Here is a 21,632-nt window from a genome sequence, read left to right on the forward strand (position 1 = left end):
AAGGCGAGGCGAAGTGAGACGGAAAATAAGATGCAATTAGATGAGAAAAGAAAACAGAAGAGACAAAACAGTGAACAAGACCAAACAAAACAAGATAAATTGAGACAAAATAAGAGACAAAATGAGACGAGATAAGAAGATGTAAGATGAGAGAAAATGAGATGAAATGAGATTAGAGAGGACAACAGAAGAGACAAGACAATATTACACAAGACCCAATGAGACAAGGCACAATAGGTAAAATAAAAGTAGAGAAAAGTAGAGACAAGGTGACGAGATAAAATGAGATGAGATGAGAACATAAGAGACAAAACCATATGACAAGACCAAGAACGAGATGAGATCACATGATCCCTACAAAACTAATTGAGATTAAATAAGAGGAGACAAAAAGACAAAAGAGGAGATAAGAGAAGCGACAAGATGAGGTGATGCAAGAAAAGAAAAGAAATGTTGAGCTGAAGTTCCTGTGTGGTTGTTTGAATGCAATGTGCAGCTCTAGTCTGTTCTGAAGTCACAGATGCTCTGAATGATCTCTGAAGAAATGACTCAGTCATCATCATTTCTAGAACGTCAAAAACAATCCAGCTCGGCTTTAAAATGCAGGCCAGTGGCTCTGTGTGGAGAGATAAGCCTCTCAGACTCAAGGGTCTCAATTTTACTCTCAAAATTGAACAAGAGCATTTCAAATGAGCTGGAACTCTCTGGGATATTGCTGCGCTCCAGACGCACAGGTAAAACATTTCCAATAAAATCGGCTAATAATGCAGTGCAGAGGTGCGTCTTATACTTGCTCCGAATTGTATTGTCTTTGGGACTTAGAAACACCAAATCCCAGCCTTCATTCAAATATGCCTGTTCATTTCCACAAAATACCATTTCTGATGAAAAAGGATCGCTGATAACATTCTGCAAACGTGAGTTTAACTTTAATATCCATCACACTGTCAAAACAAGCAACATAATACGATGTGTTTGAATGTTGTTTGTGTCTTTCTACACAATTTAAGCTAACTAAAGAGAAGATATTTGCCATAATCAAGATATAGTTCATGCAAAAATGAAAATTCTGTCAAACTTCTATGATTTTCTTTCCTTTACCAAAAGGAGATATTTAGTTGTCATGTTCATGCTGCTCTTTTCCATACACTTAAAAACTCAAAAAAATTATATATATATGTTTTTCAGAGTAAATGTAGTCATTTGAGTTTAGAACAACAAGAAGGTGAGTAACTGTGGACAGAAATGTTATATTTGGGTGAACTATTCCTGTAAGGTAAATTCTGGAGTGACTCACCACCAACAGAGCAAACAAAATGACCCCACAGCTCCAAACGTCTGCTTTCCTTCCGTCATACTTCTCTCCCTAACAGAGACAAGACAAAGTCAAAATGCTGAATCCAGATCAGGTCACACATTCATAGGTCTCTTTTTTACTTCCACAAGCAGAAAGTCTGACAATCAGGCAACACTCACCCGGATGACTTCAGGACACGCGTAATGAGGAGATCTGTGGAAAGACAACATCGGCTTGAGTTACCCACAGTAATCACTGCTATTCATCTCTCAATATGTTTATCTTATTTTAATTATTTTACATTTGTAATCACCCCCAACCACAACCCCAGCCCCCCCTTTTATCCTTCATTAAACAGCCTTTGCTGCCAAGTACATTAAAATTTTAAAAACAAGACATTTTACAGTAAAACTGCAATTTTACAATAAAAATAAAATATTATAATTGTTTTCCAATTGTTTTCCATACAAAATGCCTCAATATATAGTAGTCTATTTTATTATAAATAAATAATATAAAATTAAATTTTATAAAATATTTACATTTAATTACATGTAATCAATATTAAGCATGTGAGGATATTTTAAATTTATTTTTATTTATTTATTTTTGCAGCACTTTAACAACACATTACCATACAATTTAAATATTAATATTTCAATTTTATATTTTTAAAAAACATCTCGGGGAGTCATATTTTGAACTGATTCTCTGAAACAAACCATTTAAAAGTACTGATTTGCAGTACAAAAATCAGGGGAATGTGAAATGGTTGTAATTCCTAAGCATTTTATCTTTAATTTTTGTTCAACTTCTTGAATTAAAGCTTAAAATCTGCACTTCAATTTCATCTTGTTTGTTTTAATTTTAATTCTATTCTGGTAACATACAGAGCCACCCGAAGTTATGAAAATTGTGTCAGTGTCCAAATATATATGGACCTAACTGTAGATAGATAGATAGATAGATAGATAGATAGATAGATAGATAGATAGATAGATAGATAGATAGATAGATAGATAGATAGACACAATATATTCCAACAATTTATAAAACAATATCATAAAGAGAGAGATTTATAAATTGAAACATCACAGTTGTGATGCTCATTGGGATGACAGTGGTTCGAGTCTGACCTGCAACATCTCCTAAACTATTTTAAATAATTTTAGTCACTATACTCTTTCTGTCAAATAAACATATAAAACCATAGAAGACAAGCTGTAATTGCCCAAAGTAAAAGTGCTCTGAATTTCAGCAGACGTTTCCCATCTGCACTGATCCGTGACGTGTGATACTGTTTGCTCAGAATGATTAATATCAAGATCTGGTCGGAGGGACAAAGATACACTAAAGAAGACGATAACATCTTCCCAGAGTAATTAGGGTCACAAAATGTTGACGGTACTTCCTGTTTCACCAGCTGACATCCTGTCTCCATTAATCTTTCTTGACAAATCCTCTTCTACAACAGTGTTGTGCATCTGCAAATAACGCTCTTCCCATCGACGCAAGTGTGAACGTGTTTTTTTAGAGATAAACAGGCACGTTCAGAGTTAATCACATTATTTGAAGAGTTTCTCAGTGAGCTGTCAGCATCTCCCATGATCCCTCGAATACCTTCACAAGCGTGCGCCTATGCAAATATGAATATCCTGTTAGCGAGAGCTTTGGCTTATCATCTAATGTATTCAACTTGAAGGACTCCAACTGCATACAGAAGCACTAGAAACGTCAAGAGAAAAGCTGCTTGATGTGGAGACGCAGGAGGAAGACCTTCATGTAAGGAAGCTTGTTTCTGCCATAGAATAAAAATAAGTAAATTAATAAAACAGTTAATTGTGAGTTTATATCACACATCCCCCTCCCACCCAACCATGGAAGAAATTATAAAAATTGTATTTTTGATTCAGATTTTTTTTTCTTGGGATTGCGAGCTTATATCTCAAAATTCAGACTTTCTCAGAATTGTTTTCACATATCTTCCAATCTTTTAATCCCACAATTTTTACTTATTTTTCCACAAAATTTCTATTATCTAACAATTCTTACTTATCTTTCTGATTTTTTTTTTTTTTTCTTCTCATTTTAAAATTGCAACTTCTTCAAAATTGCGAGTATCTAGTAATTCTGTTTTATCTCAAAATACGATTTTTTCCCCTCACAATTGTGAATTCATACCTCGCAATTTGGTCTTCTCTTTTTAAAATTGCAACTTCTTATCTCACAATTCAGACATTTTTTTTTTTTCTCACAAATTATTCCTGCAAATTATACAACACAATTCTAACTTTTTTCTCAGAACTACAAGTTTACATCTCACAATTACAAGTTATAAACTTGTACTTGTAAGTTTACATCGTATAATCCTGATTTTTTTTTCTCTGAATTCAGAGGTTACAGTACATTTCATAATTCTGTTCTTTTGTTTGCACCACAGAATAAAAACAAAAAGGTAATTGCAACTTTTTTCTCTCTTGATTACGAGCTTATATTTTGCATTTTGTTATTTTATTCTCGGAATTGTGTTTATATTTCACAATTACATTTTTTTTTATAAATTCAGAATTCGCAAGTTGTTATTTTCAATTTTGAGAAGAAAAGTGTGTATTGTGAGATATAAACTTGCAATCATGAGAAAAAAAGTCAGAATTATAAAACTTTTTTTATTGTTTATTGTTGGAAACAAAATAATAGAATTGAGGGATGCAATCTCAGAATTCAGAGAAAAAAACATCTTAATCGGAAGTTAATGTCGAAATTTTGAGTTTGTATCTCGAAATTCTGAGAATTTGAGAAAAATGTCAGAATTTTGATTAAAAAATAAATATATAAAAATTATTATTGTGAGATATATAGTTGCAAATAATTTATTTATTTATTAATTTTTTATCCCGTGGCAGAAATAAACTCTCATTTTTATGGACAACTACAAGAGAAAGAAAAATAATGGTGTAATAATTCTAAATTTATCTCAGATAGAGTTGCCACAGCACATGGTATTTTCCAAAATACTCTACAAATATGCATAACAAAAGTGTTTTTCATAATTCATAAGTCGGTTCTCGGACGGGTGAATTTATTGATTTGAACATGCAGCTGCCATTATATGCTTTATAATAAAACATTGCTGAATCTGTTCAGTAAACATCAAACTCTAAACAAACTCAAACTCAAAAATCATTGCCCTCAACACATTAGCCTCGACGGGATGTTTGCGTATCACGATTCTGAAGGCGTAAAGATCACAGTTTTCCTCCGCAGCAGGTGCGTTAAATCGAAGGGATCAAAGCGAATCGGATGTTTTAAGGCCGTGAAATGTTTTCATTGTTTATGTTGATGAGGAAGGCAAATTAGAGATAAAAATATAGCCATTAAGGGATGAGTTTATGGAGGACCTGATCATTTATCTTCTCCAAGCTGTTTGTTAGAGCTCATTTCCTCGCTCATTTCTGCAAAACTCGTCAACCAATGACAGGCAGATATGAGATGCCTCATAACTGATGTGGGTGTGTGCACCATCAGACATATGGGTTCAAACCTCTCTTTTTGGTACGATGCACAATGATCATTAAGCCAAAAGAGTGTGTGGTAATAGGGACATGACAATAAACACCATAAACTCCAGCGGAAGGCATCCATGAAGCTCTGAATCAATAAAGCCTGTATTACTTGAAGAGTGTAGCTCAGACTCTGAGCCAAAGCGGGCTGTTTCAGGTTGTGTCGTTACACAAAGTCACTCTCTGTCAAACCCTGAGAGTATCTACATGACAATTTGCATAAAAAGGTGCTTATTTATTAATTTTATATGAATGAATATACAAATGAATTAATGAACTTTTTTTTTTTAAGAATTAGTGATTAAATAAATATTATAAAAATACATTTTGAATAAATGAAATTAATACATTTATAAAAATTTATTGTTTTTTTTTTCCCAGAAAATTTTGGAGTTAAATATTTAAAAATGAATGAAAGAATGAATGAATAAACTTTCTAAATTAATTAATAAACAAATCAAATGAATTACCTTCAAAAAAAAAAAAATGAATGAATGAATGAATGTTTTTAAAAGAATGAATTTTAAAAATGAATAAAACATTTTTAAATGAATGAATGTACAAATGAATTAACAAATAAAATGCTATAAAAATGCTTTATGAGTTTTTAATTGCATGAATGAATGAACAAATGAATGAATGAATGAATGAATGAACAAATTAATGATAGAACAAATGAATAATGAATGAATGAACAGACTTTAAATGAACTAATGAATTAATAAATAAAATGAATGATTTGAGTTTTTAAATGTGTGATTGAATTAATAAATTAATAAAAATAAAATGAATGAATAAATATTTTCTAATGAAGCCTGAATAAATAAAAATATTTCAAATTAATAAATGAATTACTAAATTAGCAAACAAATAAAATGAATGAACAATTTTTTTAGAGAAGTCTGAATAAATAAATACAAATGTTTCAAATGAATAAAGGTATTATTAAATTAACAAATAAATAAAATTAATGAACAAATATTTTAATGAATTCTGAAAAAATATAAAAATGTTTCAAATGAATAAATGATTAAATTAACAAACAAAATGAATGTACATTTTTTTTTTTTTACAAATAATGAATGAATGAATGAATGAATGAATGAATGAATGGATGGATGGGTGGATGGATGAATTATTTTTAAAAGAGTGAAGGATTGAATAAATAGATTATTTCTTAATGAATGAATGAATTAAAATAAAAAAATAGAAAAAAATAAAATGAATGAATGAATGAAGTGAAAAATAATAAAATGGATGAACAAATATTTTTAAATGAACAATTAAATAAAACTAACTTTCCCCATAAATCACACAAAAATATAATAAAAACAAATGTTTTTTTGTTGTTGTTTTTTTAATAATGAATGTTTGAATAAACAAATATTTTAAAGGAGCAAATATAAATAAATAAATACATTCAAACATCTTCTTTTGCATAAAAGTGACTACACGTATGTATTTATATCTGTGTAAGTATTAAGTAATCTGTGTGATGTACAGACATAAGAAACTGAATGTACAGTCAGCCAGACACTGTCACAAAATAATCCCTTTCATGAGTTGTGGGGTCACTGTAAAACATCAAGGACAGTGGGTTCAGAATCAGCCCAGATCTGCTTCGGAGCTGATGGGAGATTCACAGATTCATCCCGATAGGAGATGTTGAGTCACGCCGCTGCGAGGAGACGGTCCTGTAGCTCCTGACCCGCGGTGAGCGTACAGGACGGTCAGTGGAGCGCTCATTATATAACATGAGGTGACTCTGCCCCGCTGATTTCCCTGCATTCAGCTTTAATCTATGGCCACGGCTGGCTGTAATCCTAAAGGTCAGGCTAAATTAATCTACTGACGAAAGACACGAGGCTTTGTGGCATATGTGGGGGGGGTGGAGTAAGTTACTGAAAGGAGAAATAATGATACTAAGAAAGAAATGAAGGGCAATAAATGAGTCATGCTCGTATCTCTCCAGCCCAGGCCTCGATGACACGAGAAGAAAAGACTAATCACACTGATGATGTCAAAGGGGGCGGGTCATACAATTCAGCTAAAAGTTCATTGGTTGCTTCCACATGATTGACTTCCCATTAAATTGCACATTTTTTAAACTCAACTGGACATTTCTAAATAAAAGCAATGCAAAAGATTTTTTTTTAAATTTGATTTAGAAAGATTAATGTATTTTTCTACTTCACATTTGATTTAAATAAATTTTGAACGTGAACTAACTTAAACTACGCATTTTAAAATACTTCTAAATGACACTACTTTTTTTTTCAAGAAATTTATATTTTATTCATAAAAACATACATTACATAGATTAAAAGTGAAATTATAGACTTTTACAGTATTGAAAAAGATTTCTTTTTTTAAATAAATTATGTTCTTTTGGAATTTCTATCAGTTTTATTTAGTATGAGATATAGATATTTTACTATCATTTTTATTCTTTTGAAGTAGTTTTTATTTGCATATTTTCCATTTTAATTTTAGTTAAATTTACTAATTTTGTGTGTTTTTGACTATTATTATTATTATTACATTTTCTATAATTTTTTTCTATACATTACTTTTTATTCAGTTATTAAGAATATATATACAGTGTATATATACAGGTCCTTCTCAAAAAATTAGCATATTGTGATAAAGTTCATTATTTTCCATAATGTAATGATAAAATTAAACTTTCATATATTTTAGATTCATTGCACACCAACTGAAATATTTCCGGTCTTTTATTGTTTTAATATTGATGATTTTGGCATACAGCTCATGAAAAACCCAAATTTCCTATCTCAAAAAATTAGCATATCATGAAAAGGTTCTCTAAACGAGCTATTAACCTAATCATCTGAATCAACTAATTAACTCTAAACACCTGCAAAAGATTCCTGAGGCTTTTAAAAACTCCCAGCCTGGTTCATTACTCAAAACCGCAAACATGGGTAAGACTGCTGACCTGACTGCTGTCCAGAAGGCCATCACTGACACCCTCAAGCGAGAGGGTAAGACACAGAAAGAAAAATTTCTGAACGAATAGGCTGTTCCCAGAGTGCTGTATCAAGGCACCTCAGTGGGAAGTCTGTGGGAAGGAAAAAGTGTGGCAAAAAACGCTGCACAACGAGAAGAGGTGACCGGACCCTGAGGAAGATTGTGGAGAAGGACCGATTCCAGACCTTGGGGGAGTGCCATGTCAGCTGCTGGTGTTGGTCCACTGTGTTTTATCAAGGGCAGGGTCAATGCAGCTGTGCTTTTGAACCAGAAACAGCGGCAGAAGCGCCTGACCTGGGCTACAGAGAAGCAGCACTGGACTGTTGCTCAGTGGTCCAAAGTACTTTTTTTTTTTTTGAAAGCAAATTTTGCATGTCATTCGGAAATCAAGGTGCCAGAGTCTGGAGGAAGACTGGGGAGAAGGAAATGCCAAAATGCCTGAAGTCCAGTGTCAAGTACCCACAGTCAGTGATGGTCTGGGGTGCCATGTCAGCTGCTGGTGTTGGTCCACTGTGTTTTATCAGGGCAGGGTCAATGCAGCTAGCTATCAGGAGATTTTGGAGCACTTCATGCTTCCATCTGCTGAAAAGCTTTATGGAGATGAAGATTTAGTTTTTCAGCACGACCTGGCACCTGCTCACAGTGCCAAAACCACTGGTAAATGGTTTACTGACCATGGTAATACTGTGCTCAATTGGGCCTGCCAACTCTCCTGACCTGAACCCCATAGAGAATCTGTGGGATATTGTGAAGAGAAAGTTGAGAGACGCAAGACCCAACACTCTGGATGAGCTTAAGGCCGCTATCGAAGCATCCTGGGCCTCCATAACACCTCAGCAGTGCCACAGGCTGATTGCCTCCATGCCACGCCGCATTGAAGCAGTCATTTCTGCAAAAGGATTCCCGACAAAGTATTGAGTTCATAACTGAACATAATTATTTGAATGATTACTTTTTTGTATTAAAAACACTTTTCTTTTATTGGTCGGATGAAATATGCTAATTTTTGAGATAGGAATTTTGGGGTTTTCATGAGCTGTATGCCAAAATCATCAGTATTAAAACAATAAAAGACCTGAAATATTTCAGTTGGTGTGCAATGAATCTAAAATATATGAAAGTGTAATTTTATCATTACATTATGGAAAAAAAAAAACCAGCTGTGTTCCAGCTCCTCATTTAGGGAGCATCACTTCTCACACTCCATATATATATATATATATATATATATATATATATATATATATATATTATATATATATATATATATATATATTTAATAGGTTTTTGGTATTAGTTGGTATTAGCTGGTAAATTGTATAAGTTTTATTCAACTATACTGTAATAACACTGGTTTCTATTCATCAAAGAATCCTGAAATAAATGATCATGATTTGATCATGAACTGTTTTCATCATCGATAAAAATCAGAAATGTGTCTTGAGCAGCAAATCAGATTGATTTTTGGAATGTTTTTCTTCTTCTTCAAATGAATGAAGTCTTGGTGAGTAGAAGAGACTTCTTTTAAAAAAAATACTGAAAAATCTTACTGACCACAATCTTTGGAATGGTAGTGTATGCTTTTGAGAAGTAAGTTTTCATTCATTTACATTTTGAATGAATAATTGATAAATGTTTGAAGCTGTGTACTAGTCTTCCATCATTTACTGATGAGATAAAGCAAGTGACTGTGCTGAGAATGAGCTGCTGTGATTGAAGGAACCACTTTACTCCTGACTGAGCAGCACGTCTCAGTCACACACTACCTCTGGAGAAAGATCATCATCAAAGGATAACCATAAATCATATTTTGCATAAAGAAAACATAGTCTACACCTAGAACCAGTAGTTTTATGTATTTTTTACAAATTATGCAAAAAAATGAGAACATTGAAAGCACTGAAAATAAAATATTACTGGTCCTAAAATAAGCTAGATTTTTCACTGCACAAGACATAATTTATTAGTTGATTTTGTGATGAAATATGTAGCAGACATTTCTAGACAGTTTTCATGAGATCTGCCTCATTAGTAACTACTTCTGACAGTTCACAATTTAGATGAAGCAAATAAGCAGCTGATATGTGATGCCAACTGTGACAGTTTTATGAGCTAAACGTACATTTATAATGATGAAAAACAGGATATTTTTTGCTCGTTTGAAAAAAAAAAAAAGAATATTCACTCTTCAAGACAAAGCTCCTTGCTAGTCTGCCCCAAACAGTTTGCAGAGATGATAAATAAATAAATCATAACAGACTAATCATAAAAAACCCAATCATAAGAGACATGATTCATTTATTGAAGTCTTAAAGGTACAGTGACAAAAACCTGTTTAATATGGGTCAGAAAGAGGATGGAAAATGCTTACAACCAAGAAAGCTTAACTAGCGACATAACTGGAGTTCAGGAGAACAAAATAAAATACAAAGATCTAGAAAGACCCTAATAAGTGTAATCACCATATATAATATAATTGGACACAAAGACAAATGCATTTGTAACTCTGTCGTGATGTGCTTTCATTTCCTACATTTATTCATCTTTACAGGCAACTCCGGAGTACATTGAAAATAGATATTTTAGGCTAAATTTAAGACTTATGCATTTGAATTGCACATATTTTTTTTCATCCATTAGAATTACAGAGTTTTAACATAATGAAACTAACAAACTGTGTGGCAGCAAATTAAATTAGTTACAGAATAAAACAAAATCATGATTATGGAAATATTTCCCATAGCATTTATTTGATTTTACTTAAATTATCAGATATATAATGCTCCTGTAGCTCAAGTGGTAGAGCATTGCGTTACGAAGCGCAAGGTTAGGGGATCGATCCCAGGGGACACATGATAGGTAAAAATTGATAGCCTGAATGCACTGTAAGTCGCTTTGGATAAAAGCGTCTGCAAAATGCATAAATTTAATTTAATATATAAAATGCATGCATACAAATTGCTTAATCAGCAAACGTTCTTTTAATTTGCTGCCCTAATTTTTACTGTTTATTTATTTTATTTTAAATTTTTTACATTTATTTTAATTTTGTAAATTTTTTTAAACAAAAGTTTTGTGATCAAAACAAAACAAAACATGTTTGAGAGTAAAAACTTTCCTGTTTAATCAATTTGATTTTATTAAAATTTTCACAATGTACTGCTTTAAACTGAATCAACATAAATCTGTTTATTGTGAAAACAATTACATTTTTTGCATTTAAAAAGTAAGAACTTGTTAAATTTGGATAGCTGTGTAACATGCAATATTTAATTAGTTAAATAAACAAATGGGTTTGATTAATTATAAATATACAGTATAACCCGATGTATGTTTTATAAACCTAGTAGTTAAAAAACACATTTATTTTATTAGTAATATTACAGTAATATTAATAACTTTAGCAGTATCATCTTTGTATGCCCAACAAATATGCATGACATTAAGTTTATGTTAAACTGTGTAATCCAAATGAATGGACATTTTATATGCAACTCATTTACATCAATCTTAAATTTAGACCTAAAGATTTTCAGTCTGAGCTGAAGGCATTGACTGTCCTGATCATTAGTGTTATAATGACACTCGGTTTCACTCACCCACAGCTGGTTTCCAGCAGACTGTCTCCCACCTGCAGGGATGCCATGCCGAAATCTGCTATCCTGATGTTATTCTTCTCATCCAGCAACAGGTTCTCCGGCTTCAGGTCCCTGTGACTGTACAAGAGCAGATGAAGGAGAAGAAAGTGAGATGTGAAAACTGCGGCTTGAGTTCTCAAGGTAACACTGTATTTTACAGCATACTGTATTTGGCCTTGTATGAGCTAGACTAGTTGCGTCTCTGAACTTGTAATGAGATGCTTTTAAATGATCTCTGTTTCTTCTGTTTCTATCTTTCAGTCTACAAGAGCCTGTGGGAGCCCGTCATGACCGATGTGTCAGAGTGTGATGTTAAGTGCTCATCTGACTACAGGCGGACATGAATTAGCAGCTTCCAACCATCGAAATTAATTCAAAACCTTCTCTTAATTAATTTGCTGCCCCAATTTTTACTGTGTGAAGCAAGATGACTTTGTACAAAAGAAACAAAAGTTTTGTTAAAAAAAAGAAAGGCAAAACAACACAAAACAAAGCAAAATAACAAACACCAAAAAAAAAAAAAAAAAAAAAAAAAACCAAAACCAAAAAACAAAGTACATTTACATTTAATCATTTAGCAGACGCTTTTATCCAAAGCAACTTACAAATGAGAACAGTAGAAACAATCAGACCAACGAGTGAACAACAACAGTATACAAGTGCCATGACACGTCTCAGTTAGTCTAGCACAGAACCCGTAGCAAGGTTTTTTTTGTTTTTGTTTTTTTTTTCCCCAAGGATAGGATAGACAAGAAAAGGTAAATGCTAGTATTAGTTGGTCAAGTGCTGGCGAAAAAGATAAGTCTTTAGATGTTTTTTGAAAATGAGTAAAGACTCGGCTTTAAGTAAACCAACACAAACAACGAAACCAAAAAACAAAGCTAGGCAAACCAGTACAAAAAACAGACAAATGTAATAGAACAAAAAGCAAAACAAATAATAAAACATAAAACAAAAAGCAAAGCAAATAAAAAAAAATAAAGAAGCAAAAACAAACATAAAACGAAGCAAAGCAACACAAACAAACAACAAAACAAAGCAAGGCAAAACCATGCAAAACAAAAACACAAAAGCAAAAAGCAACGCAAAACAAAGCAAAATAAAAAAAACACAAAAGCAAAAAACTAATTAAAACAACAAACACACAACAAAACTAAAAAAAAAACACAAAACAAAGCAAAATAACACAATGAAACAAAAAATAAGGCAAGGCAAAACAGTAAAAAAACACAAATATAATAAAATAAAAAGCAAAACAAATATAAAAACAAAACATAAAAACAAAAAGCAGACCAAAGAAAAAAAAAACTAAACAAGCAAAAACAAACAAAAATCAGCAAAGCAACATAACAAAACAAAGCAAGGCAAAACAACACAAAACAAAATAACAAAAGCAAAAAACAATGTAAAACAACAAACAAAAAACAAAACTAATAAAAAACGAGGCAAAACAGTGTAAAACAAAACAAAAACACAAAACAAAGTAACAATACAAAAAACAAAACCCAAAAAAGTAAAACAACACAAACAACGAAACAAAAAACAAAGCAAGGCAAAACAGTGCATAACAAACATACAAACACAAAACAAAGCAAAATGAAACAAAAATCAAAACAAAACATAAAAACAAAAATCTGATCAAAGCAAAAAACAAAACAAGTACAAAATAAAGCAAAACAACAAACACAAAGTAAATCAAAATGACAAAAAAGACAAAAAGCTAAACAAAGCATATTTTGAATGTTTAAATAACAAAATTAATTTAATAAAATAATTAAATACAGAAATTATGAAAAACATAGCTAGAAAAATAACATCTCAGATTAACACATATTTAGAAAATTTTGAAAAAAATCTAGTTCACACAATTTCATAGGTAAATTAGCCTATCAAAGTTGTCTGATCAAACCCAGATTTTAGAATGTGAATAATTTATCCGATTACTGATGCAAGATTTTTGGGTTTTGCTGTTTGCTGATTCATTGTTAGCTATTTGTAGCGTTGTGTGGTGTTTTTACTTGATGCTCATTGATCCTCAATATTGCTGATATATAATTGATAATTGTTAATGTGTGTCTATATTAAAGTATTTTCTTTACTTTGCAAGATGTTCACTTCATCACATAAAAGATTATAGAGTTGTCTACTAAAGAAATATAACTTTTTAGTCTACGAAAATTTAGAATGACAGCGTCACTCCAAGTGGACATAAAATGAACACACAAACACATTTATGAACCCAAATCTCACATGGGCTAATAAAAGTGAGTATGAAGAGATTTACTCCTCAACGACGTTCATGGGACAAATTGCAAAGGTGGGGTTTATTAACCGTCACACAGGTAACATCCATAACGGCTCTTTAAAATCACTTTCTGACATATTTATGTCGTAATCTCTCCTAAACAGAAACTGTTTGTTGATATGATCAGCGGCTGACCATATATTTTCCTAATCGAAGAGTGGTGAGGCTAATTTAAACTCCTCTGGTCTGCAGGTTAATGGAGAAACAGGGCAAATCGAGCTGCATGTTAGTTTGGTTTCTGATAGTATCAGGTTTGTATTTGCCACTGAGGCACCAACTGTTTCCCTCAGTCCACCATGAGCTCTTAAATTGCATATTTATTGCCCCAGTGATAGTTTAAAATTGTAACGCACATGTTGTTATGTTGTTTGCTGATAGAGATCTGCATTTAAATGATGCTTAATATATTTTTTATGGTTACAGTCAAAACAGCAGTTCTGGCTGAACTGTTTCTTCCTATAAAAACCTAATAAAGAGTATCTGTTTAGCATCTGCATGTCGAAGGATTGCTGTATTTGTTATTTTAAATACAAACGTGACCTGCTGGGTCGTGCCGGTTCTGATGTGTTGTGTTTTGGTGCTTATCTGCAGACGACATAAGTTTAAACTCAATTCAATTCTGAAACCAAACCATCCTACTACCTTCATGTCTTCTCTAGACTGTCATATTTAATAAAACAACAAAAAGCTCATTGGAATGAATGAATGAATGAATACAATTAAAGAATACATTTTTAAATGAGTGAAATGAATGAACACGTATTTATAAAGAAATAAATTGGCCCAATTAGCATTCAAACAAGCTTTACATTATTGTAATGTATAGAGCAGCAGGCGGCACATGCAATAGTACATTATCTATCTTAATCACATGCTGTTCACAGCGGTCTAATTATGAGAGTGTTTAATTACAATACATGTATGTCTACATGTTTATTGGTGCACTGCTTTGGCTTTTCTGCATGCTGGCTTTTTAATGTTGGCTAATTTACTTTCTTAATGTGCATTCCTGGTATTACGTGCACAATTTCTTTGTCCCCAATGAGCTCAAGAACACTTTCTCCACTCAGTGACATACTACAAAATTCAAAGACCTCATGTAAAGGGTGACACGGAGCTCCGCCCCAAAATGTATGACATCATGCATTTGTATCAGGTGCAAAATAGTGGAATATTAGTTTTAACCAACAGGTGCCAGTGGTGCCGTTCTCAACAAGTAACTGCATTCCCAAGAGATAAAATCAAATCATGTACCACTTTTGTATTTGCTGACAATTTATGCAGTCTCAGGTCATTCAAGATGTAGATGAATTAGTGAAGTATAGGATTTGGAGAAATGTAACATTGCATAATTTTCTCGCCAATGGATGCTCTGCAGTGAATGGGTGCCGTCAGAATGAGAGTTCAAGCAGCTGATAAAAACATCACAATAACCCACAAGTAATCCACACCACTCCAGTCCATCAGTCAACATCTTGTGAAGTGAAAATTGAGAAAAAGCAAAATTGTGTAATGAAAGCTTTCTCCATTGAAAAAAATCTGTCTCTCTGAATCACGAGAGAAATATGCACAGAAGCGATGGTTAAATGTCCAAAGTTAAACATATTAAAGGTGGGTTTGTTTCTTACAAACACACAGCATTCCACTTTTCAAATCAGTAATTGCTGGACTGGAGTGGTGTGGATTACTTGTGGATTATTGTGATTTTTCTATCAGGTTTTTGGACTCTCATTCTCATTCTGCAAGTGATGTAATGCTACTTCAAAAATATGAAGAAACAAACTAATGCATTTTTTCCACCAAAAGCCAAACATGATGATTATCATCCATTACCACTGACAGTTTTCCACACATTCCCTGAATTGACAACTGGGATTTCACAGGGGGATCCAACACAGTGGTAACCAACAAAACCATTACAATAGTTGAGATCTCATCCGAAACGTTCTCTAGTGGCACATAAAAACCTTATAACACAGTTGTGCACTCAGAAAGTCAGATAACCGAAGCAAAGAAAGTGCATTTGTGTTAATTTCAGATTTATTAAACAATCTCCTTGTGACTCTCATTACCGCTGAGGGATTAATGGGGGTGCTACTGTACAGATCTTCATATCTGGCAGTTACTTCTGAGTGTCAAGTGTGGCAATATTGAAAGAATCAGTAAAAATGGATTGGGATTGAGTATTTCCTTTCAGACAGACTGCTTGTTATATATATATACTCTGCCTGACAGCTGTTGTCATACATGGACTCTATTAGTGGGTATATTTAGAGGAATATTCATGTCTAGCAGCTCCAGAAGGACGATTTCGTAGGTGGACAGAAAGACACTGAATGAGCAGTCAGCCCTCAGCTATTAATACGTCTAAACCGCTCATGCTTCCAACAGTCATGCCAATCTGTCCATCACAATAAAAAAACAGCACCCATTTAAAAAAAGGTTTATATTTCAGGAGAGAATAGGTGTGGATGCTCAATGGTAGACACAATGGTTTCAAATGGAGTTTGACATTAGTATGTTGCTAGGTGTGTAGGAAGACCAAACGTTTAATTTTGTCTTGTTTGGGATTTCTAAATTGCCTATGTCTGGGTTTTGGATTTATTTTCCTATTGTTTTCATACTTGCTGAAGATAATGACTGAAAAGTAGTTTGACCAAAATTTCGTCAAATAAGTGTGAACATATCTACAGTATACTCTATTGAGCATAAAAATTCACAAAACTAAATAATGGGGAAAATAGTACATTTTTTAAATTGAGTAAATAATTTCTATTGACACTTGAAATTAAATGTTTAATGAGTGGCACTAAAATGTTAATGCTCGATTGCGGAAAACACAAGATAAAAATGTTTTTGCTGAAGCAACTATGTTATGTTAACTTGCTTCTACAAGACTTTGAGATCTTTTATTGGGACTTGTGTTTAACAGGATTTACATCACAAGTTTTGCTGTACCGGGTGCGCAACAGAGCAAGTTTACTACATTAGAAAAGCCATACATATGAAGCGGTTACATAATTCAAACATCAATCTGTATTGGTTTAAAAATCATGCACTATGGCAATTGTTTTCAGGTCATAACAAACTATTGTGCAAGAAACTTCCCTAAAGTAAGTCTTTATTAATCGCGATCTGCCCTTGTAATCATAATTTGTGTGAAAAGGAATAAAAGTTGTTGGTGTTTCACGTCCACTAGTGTTCACTTCAGCTGGAAACTGTAGTGAATGTATGTTTTTGGAGTTTTGCAGAAATGTCACAATGGGCAAATTTTTCCAACGTTGCACAATTAATCTTTATATAACCATAACATATCAATTAATCCAAAAAGGTGAAAAATTAAGGTGAAAATTATTGTAATTATGCATGCAATGGTTAATTAGTGTAATTAATGCACATACTTAAGCATAAATATGCTGCCAACCATTTGGACCAGCTGTCACACACACCTGTGAAGCCTTAAATTGCTGTCTAAGTAGTTTTCAGAAATTATAATATATAAGCTTTGCTTGTAGGCAAAGCGAACAGTAAAGAATAGACAGACAACAAAAAGACAGACAGATTGCAAGACAAACTGTGAGACGAATAATGAAATGGGAAAGGACGGGAGTGTAAAAGAGAACATTGGGTGGGTACTTCTCCCATCATCCCCTGCTGACTGTCCCAGCACGAGATCAGAGGGGCCGGGCGGCTCTCAGTCACATATGAAATAAGCAAACAGCCGGGGAAGTGTGACAGCATGACAGGGACATTTCTCATGACTGCTGCAGCATACTGCCCTACTGCTGCTCTGTGTGAGGCCTGCAGCTCTGAGAAATGAAGCAGGGACCAGAGACGGCAAGACATGGAGTCTGTGGGGCTCAGCAGACACACTAAAGGTGCACAAAGGAGAGCTTTATTGCTGATCTGAGATCAGTGTGTGGCTGCCATTCATCATATATGACAATCACATGGTGTGCATGATGGTGTGTGTTTATAACAGAAAGATTGTGTTGAGATTGCATTTTTTATTTTTTAACTATACACTTTCTTGTTATATTTAACTTTATATTTTTTTTTTTTTTACATTTGCACTTTTTAAGTGTATCTTTCTGATCAAATGTATATATATATATATATATATATATATATATATATATATAAATATATATATATATATATAAATAAATACACAACACGCGCATATATGTGGTACTGAAAAGATTCAGATCATCAAACAAATTTTAATATTACACAAAGATAATGCAAGTATATACTTTCTTGTGCTGTTTTTAAATGATGATTTAATTTATTAATGGAAAACAGCTGCCCAAACCTACCTGGCCCTATGTGAAAAATTAATTGCCCCCTCCTGCTAAAATCATAAAAGGAACTGTGATTAATCAGATTATTTTAGAAAGCTGAGTTTAATTTCACTAGCCACACTCAGGCCTGATTACTGCCAGACCTGTTGAATCAAGAAATCACTTAAATAGAACCTGTCTGAAAAAAAACAACTCAACATGCTGCGATCTAAAGAAATTCAAGAACAGATGAGAAACAAAATAGCTGACATGTATCAGTCTGGAAAGGGTTATAAATCCATTTCTAAGGCTTTGGGACTCCAGCGATTTTTTGCCAAAAAATATCTTGATTATCCCCAAGAATTTTGGGCAAATATTCTGTGGACTGGTGCGACAAAAGTTGAACTTTTTGAAGGTGTGTGTCCCGTTACATCTGGTGTAAAACCAACACATTATTTCATAAAAAGGACATCATGCCAACAGTCAAACATGGTGGTGGTAGTGTGATGGTCTGGGGCTGCTTTGCAGCTTCAGGTTCTGAATGACTTGCTATAACTGATGGAAGCATGAATTCTGCACTCTATCAGAAAATCCTGAAGGAGAATGTCCGGCTGTCAGTTTGTGACCTCAAGCTCAAGCACACTTGGGTTATGCAGCACGACAATGATCCCAAACACAGCAGCAAGTCCACCTCTGAATGGCTCAAGAAACACAAAATCAAGGTTTTGGAGTGGCCAAGTCAAAGTCTGGACTTAAATCCGATTGAGATGCTGTGGCATGACCTTAAACAGTCCATTCATGCTCGAAAACCCTCCAAATGTGGCTGAATTAAAACAATTCTGCAAAGAAGAGTGGGCCAAAATTCCTCCACAGCGATGTGAAAGACTCATTGGCAGTTATTGCAAACACTTGATTGGAGTTGTTGCTGCAAAGTGTGGCACAACCAGTTATTAGATTTAGGGGGCAATTACTTTTTCCAGGTAGGTTTGGACAGCCTTTTTCCCTTAATAAATGAAATCATTTTAAAACTGCATTATGTATTTACTCGAGTTATCTTTGTGTAATACTAAAATTTGTGACAAAAAAGTGTGACATACATGCAAAAAATAAAACATGAAGGGGGCAAAAACTTTTTCACAACACTGTGTATATGTGTGTGTATATATATATATATATATATATATATATATATTCAAAGTAATAACTATAGATTTACATTTTCATTTATTTATTTATAGTTAATATTGAAGAAATATAATGAAATATTATTTTCTACAACAAATTCATAAGTGATACATATGCATATACAAGCATATTTTATGAGTGTGAAATTATTAATTAAATGTAAAATTATTTCTTTCCTCAAATAATTATAAACAAAAAACCTATAAAAATATACATTGAGAGAGAACTGATGTAAAAGTACTGGTACCATGGTTTGTTTGCATTTGTTTATTAATGTATTATTTTTATTATATTATTGTTGTTGTTTTTATTTAGCTAGCCCATTTACCATGTTAACACCATCATACAGTGCATCCAGAAAGTATTCACAGCGCTTCACTTTTTCCCACTTTTTATATGTTAAAGCCTTATTCCAAAATTTATTAAATTCATTATTTTCCTCAAAATTCTACAAACAATACCCACTAATGACAAGATGAAATAAGTTTGTTTGCAATCTTGGAAATAAAAAGAAAAGAAGAAAAAAAAAAATCACATGTACATAAGTACTGTATTCACAGCCTTTGCTCACTACTTTGTTGAAGCACCTTTGGCACCAATTACAGCGTCAAATCTGTTTGGGTATGATGCAACAAACTTTGATCATCATCATTTGACAATTATCTGACATACTTCTCCTCATCTCTTCACCTCTCAAGCTCTGTCAGGTTCGATGGGGGCAGATGCACAATTTCAGGTTTCTCCAGAAATATTTGATTGGGTTCAAGCTCAGGCTCTTGCTGGGCCACTCAAGGACATTCACAGAGTTGTCTATAAGCCACTCTTGCTGTGTCCTTAGGGTCATTGTCCTGATGTAAGGTTAACCTTCTGCCCAGTCTGAGGTTCTGAATGCTGTGGAATAAGTTTTCATTAAAAGCTATCTCTGTATTTTGGTGCACTGAGCTTTTCTTCTACTCTGAGTCCCTCAGTCCCTGCAGCTGAAAAACAGCCCCACAGCCTGAGGCTGCTACCAGTGCACTTTACTTTTGGGATGGTACTGTGCAGGTGATGAGCAGAGCTGGTTTCCTTCAAACATGATGCGTAGAACTGAGGTTCATCAGACCAGAGAATCTTGTTTCTCAGAGTCTGAGGGTCCTTTAGGTGCTTTATTGCAAATTCCAAGTGGGTTTTCATGTGTCTTCTCTGAGGACAGGATAGAGTCTGGGCACACCGACATAAAGCCCAGATCGGTGGAGTGTTGCAGCGATGTTTGTCCTTCTGTAGATTTCTCCCATCTGCATATATGATCATGGAGCTCAACTACAGTGACCATCAGGTTCTTGGTCACCACACTAACCAAAGCACTTCTTCTTCAGTTGCTCAGTTTGGCCAGGAGGTCAGCTCTAGGAAGAGTCCTGGTTGCTTCAAACTTCTTCCATTAAAGGGAAACAGAGACTACATGCTTCTATGAACTTTCAATGCTGCGGAAATGTTTATGTACCCTTCCTCAGATTTGTCAGATACAATACTGTCTCAGAGGTCTAAAGACAATTCCTTGGACTTCATGGCTTGGTTTGGGACCATTATTTAGACAGGTGTGTGCCTTTCCAGATCATGTTCAATCAACTGAATTTACCACAGGTGGACTCCAATCAAGTTGTAGAAACATCTCAAGGATGATCAGTGGAAACAGGATACACCTGAGGGCCAAATGGTCAGCTTGTTCTGTTTATTGTGAAGAAGAATTTGGACAATTGTGTACGTCCCTTTTTATGCAAAATCAATAAAAAAATAAATAACACCACACTATTACCACCTGATACCCTCAAAGTACCACAGTATCACCACAGTAGTTTTTCTAAAGCAATTCTTTCATCTTGCCACTAATATGGATGCACACAAATGCAAATGTGTTCATGCATGGCATAAAAACCCACAGTGATACACCGATTACCCATAATACTTCTCTTTTATCTCTAAATAGATCAGCTTGATATCACTCTTATGCCTTAAATGAGATGATTAGCTTGTTTATCCTGGCGTCAGTGTTTCAGAGCTGCAGCTCAAAGCAAAGATTCTGCCTTCAAGTCACTGTTGTCTGAATGATCATATTTATGAGATGAGAGCACATGAATGGCACCATAACCCTCGGAAAATGTATTTGTGGCACTGCTAGAAGTTTGCCACAGGGGCTTCCTGAACGCTATGCTTTTGTAAGGGAATGTCTTAATTAGCAGTGAGGAAACTGGAGATTTCTGGGTTTTTCTGAGGCAAAATCATACCAGAACCTAATTATAAGCTTGATTATAATAACCGTCGACAAAACAATTTAGTTCATATATATGTTATGTACTGTTGATGAAGAACTTGCAGAAAATCATTCTCTAATGACCA

General features: G+C 33.7%; 1 protein-coding gene across 5 annotated transcripts in view; it reads right to left on the bottom strand.

Annotated features, from left to right (window-relative positions):
• Positions 1-21,632, bottom strand: part of LOC109094929 (serine/threonine-protein kinase BRSK2-like) — a 213,834-nt gene that overhangs the window by 43,181 nt on the left and 149,021 nt on the right. For all 5 annotated transcript variants that reach the window (XM_042752883.1, XM_042752887.1, XM_042752886.1 and 2 more), the window contains exons 5-7: positions 11,448-11,564; positions 1,477-1,510; positions 1,298-1,366 (exon numbers count right to left, since the gene is read on the bottom strand). In XM_042752883.1, the coding sequence (XP_042608817.1) occupies positions 1,298-1,366; positions 1,477-1,510; positions 11,448-11,564 (220 nt within the window). The remainder of the gene's footprint in view (positions 1-1,297; positions 1,367-1,476; positions 1,511-11,447; positions 11,565-21,632) is intronic.

This window comes from Cyprinus carpio, chromosome B25 (assembly GCF_018340385.1).
Source record: "Cyprinus carpio isolate SPL01 chromosome B25, ASM1834038v1, whole genome shotgun sequence".
Taxonomy (NCBI): Eukaryota; Metazoa; Chordata; class Actinopteri; order Cypriniformes; family Cyprinidae; genus Cyprinus; species Cyprinus carpio.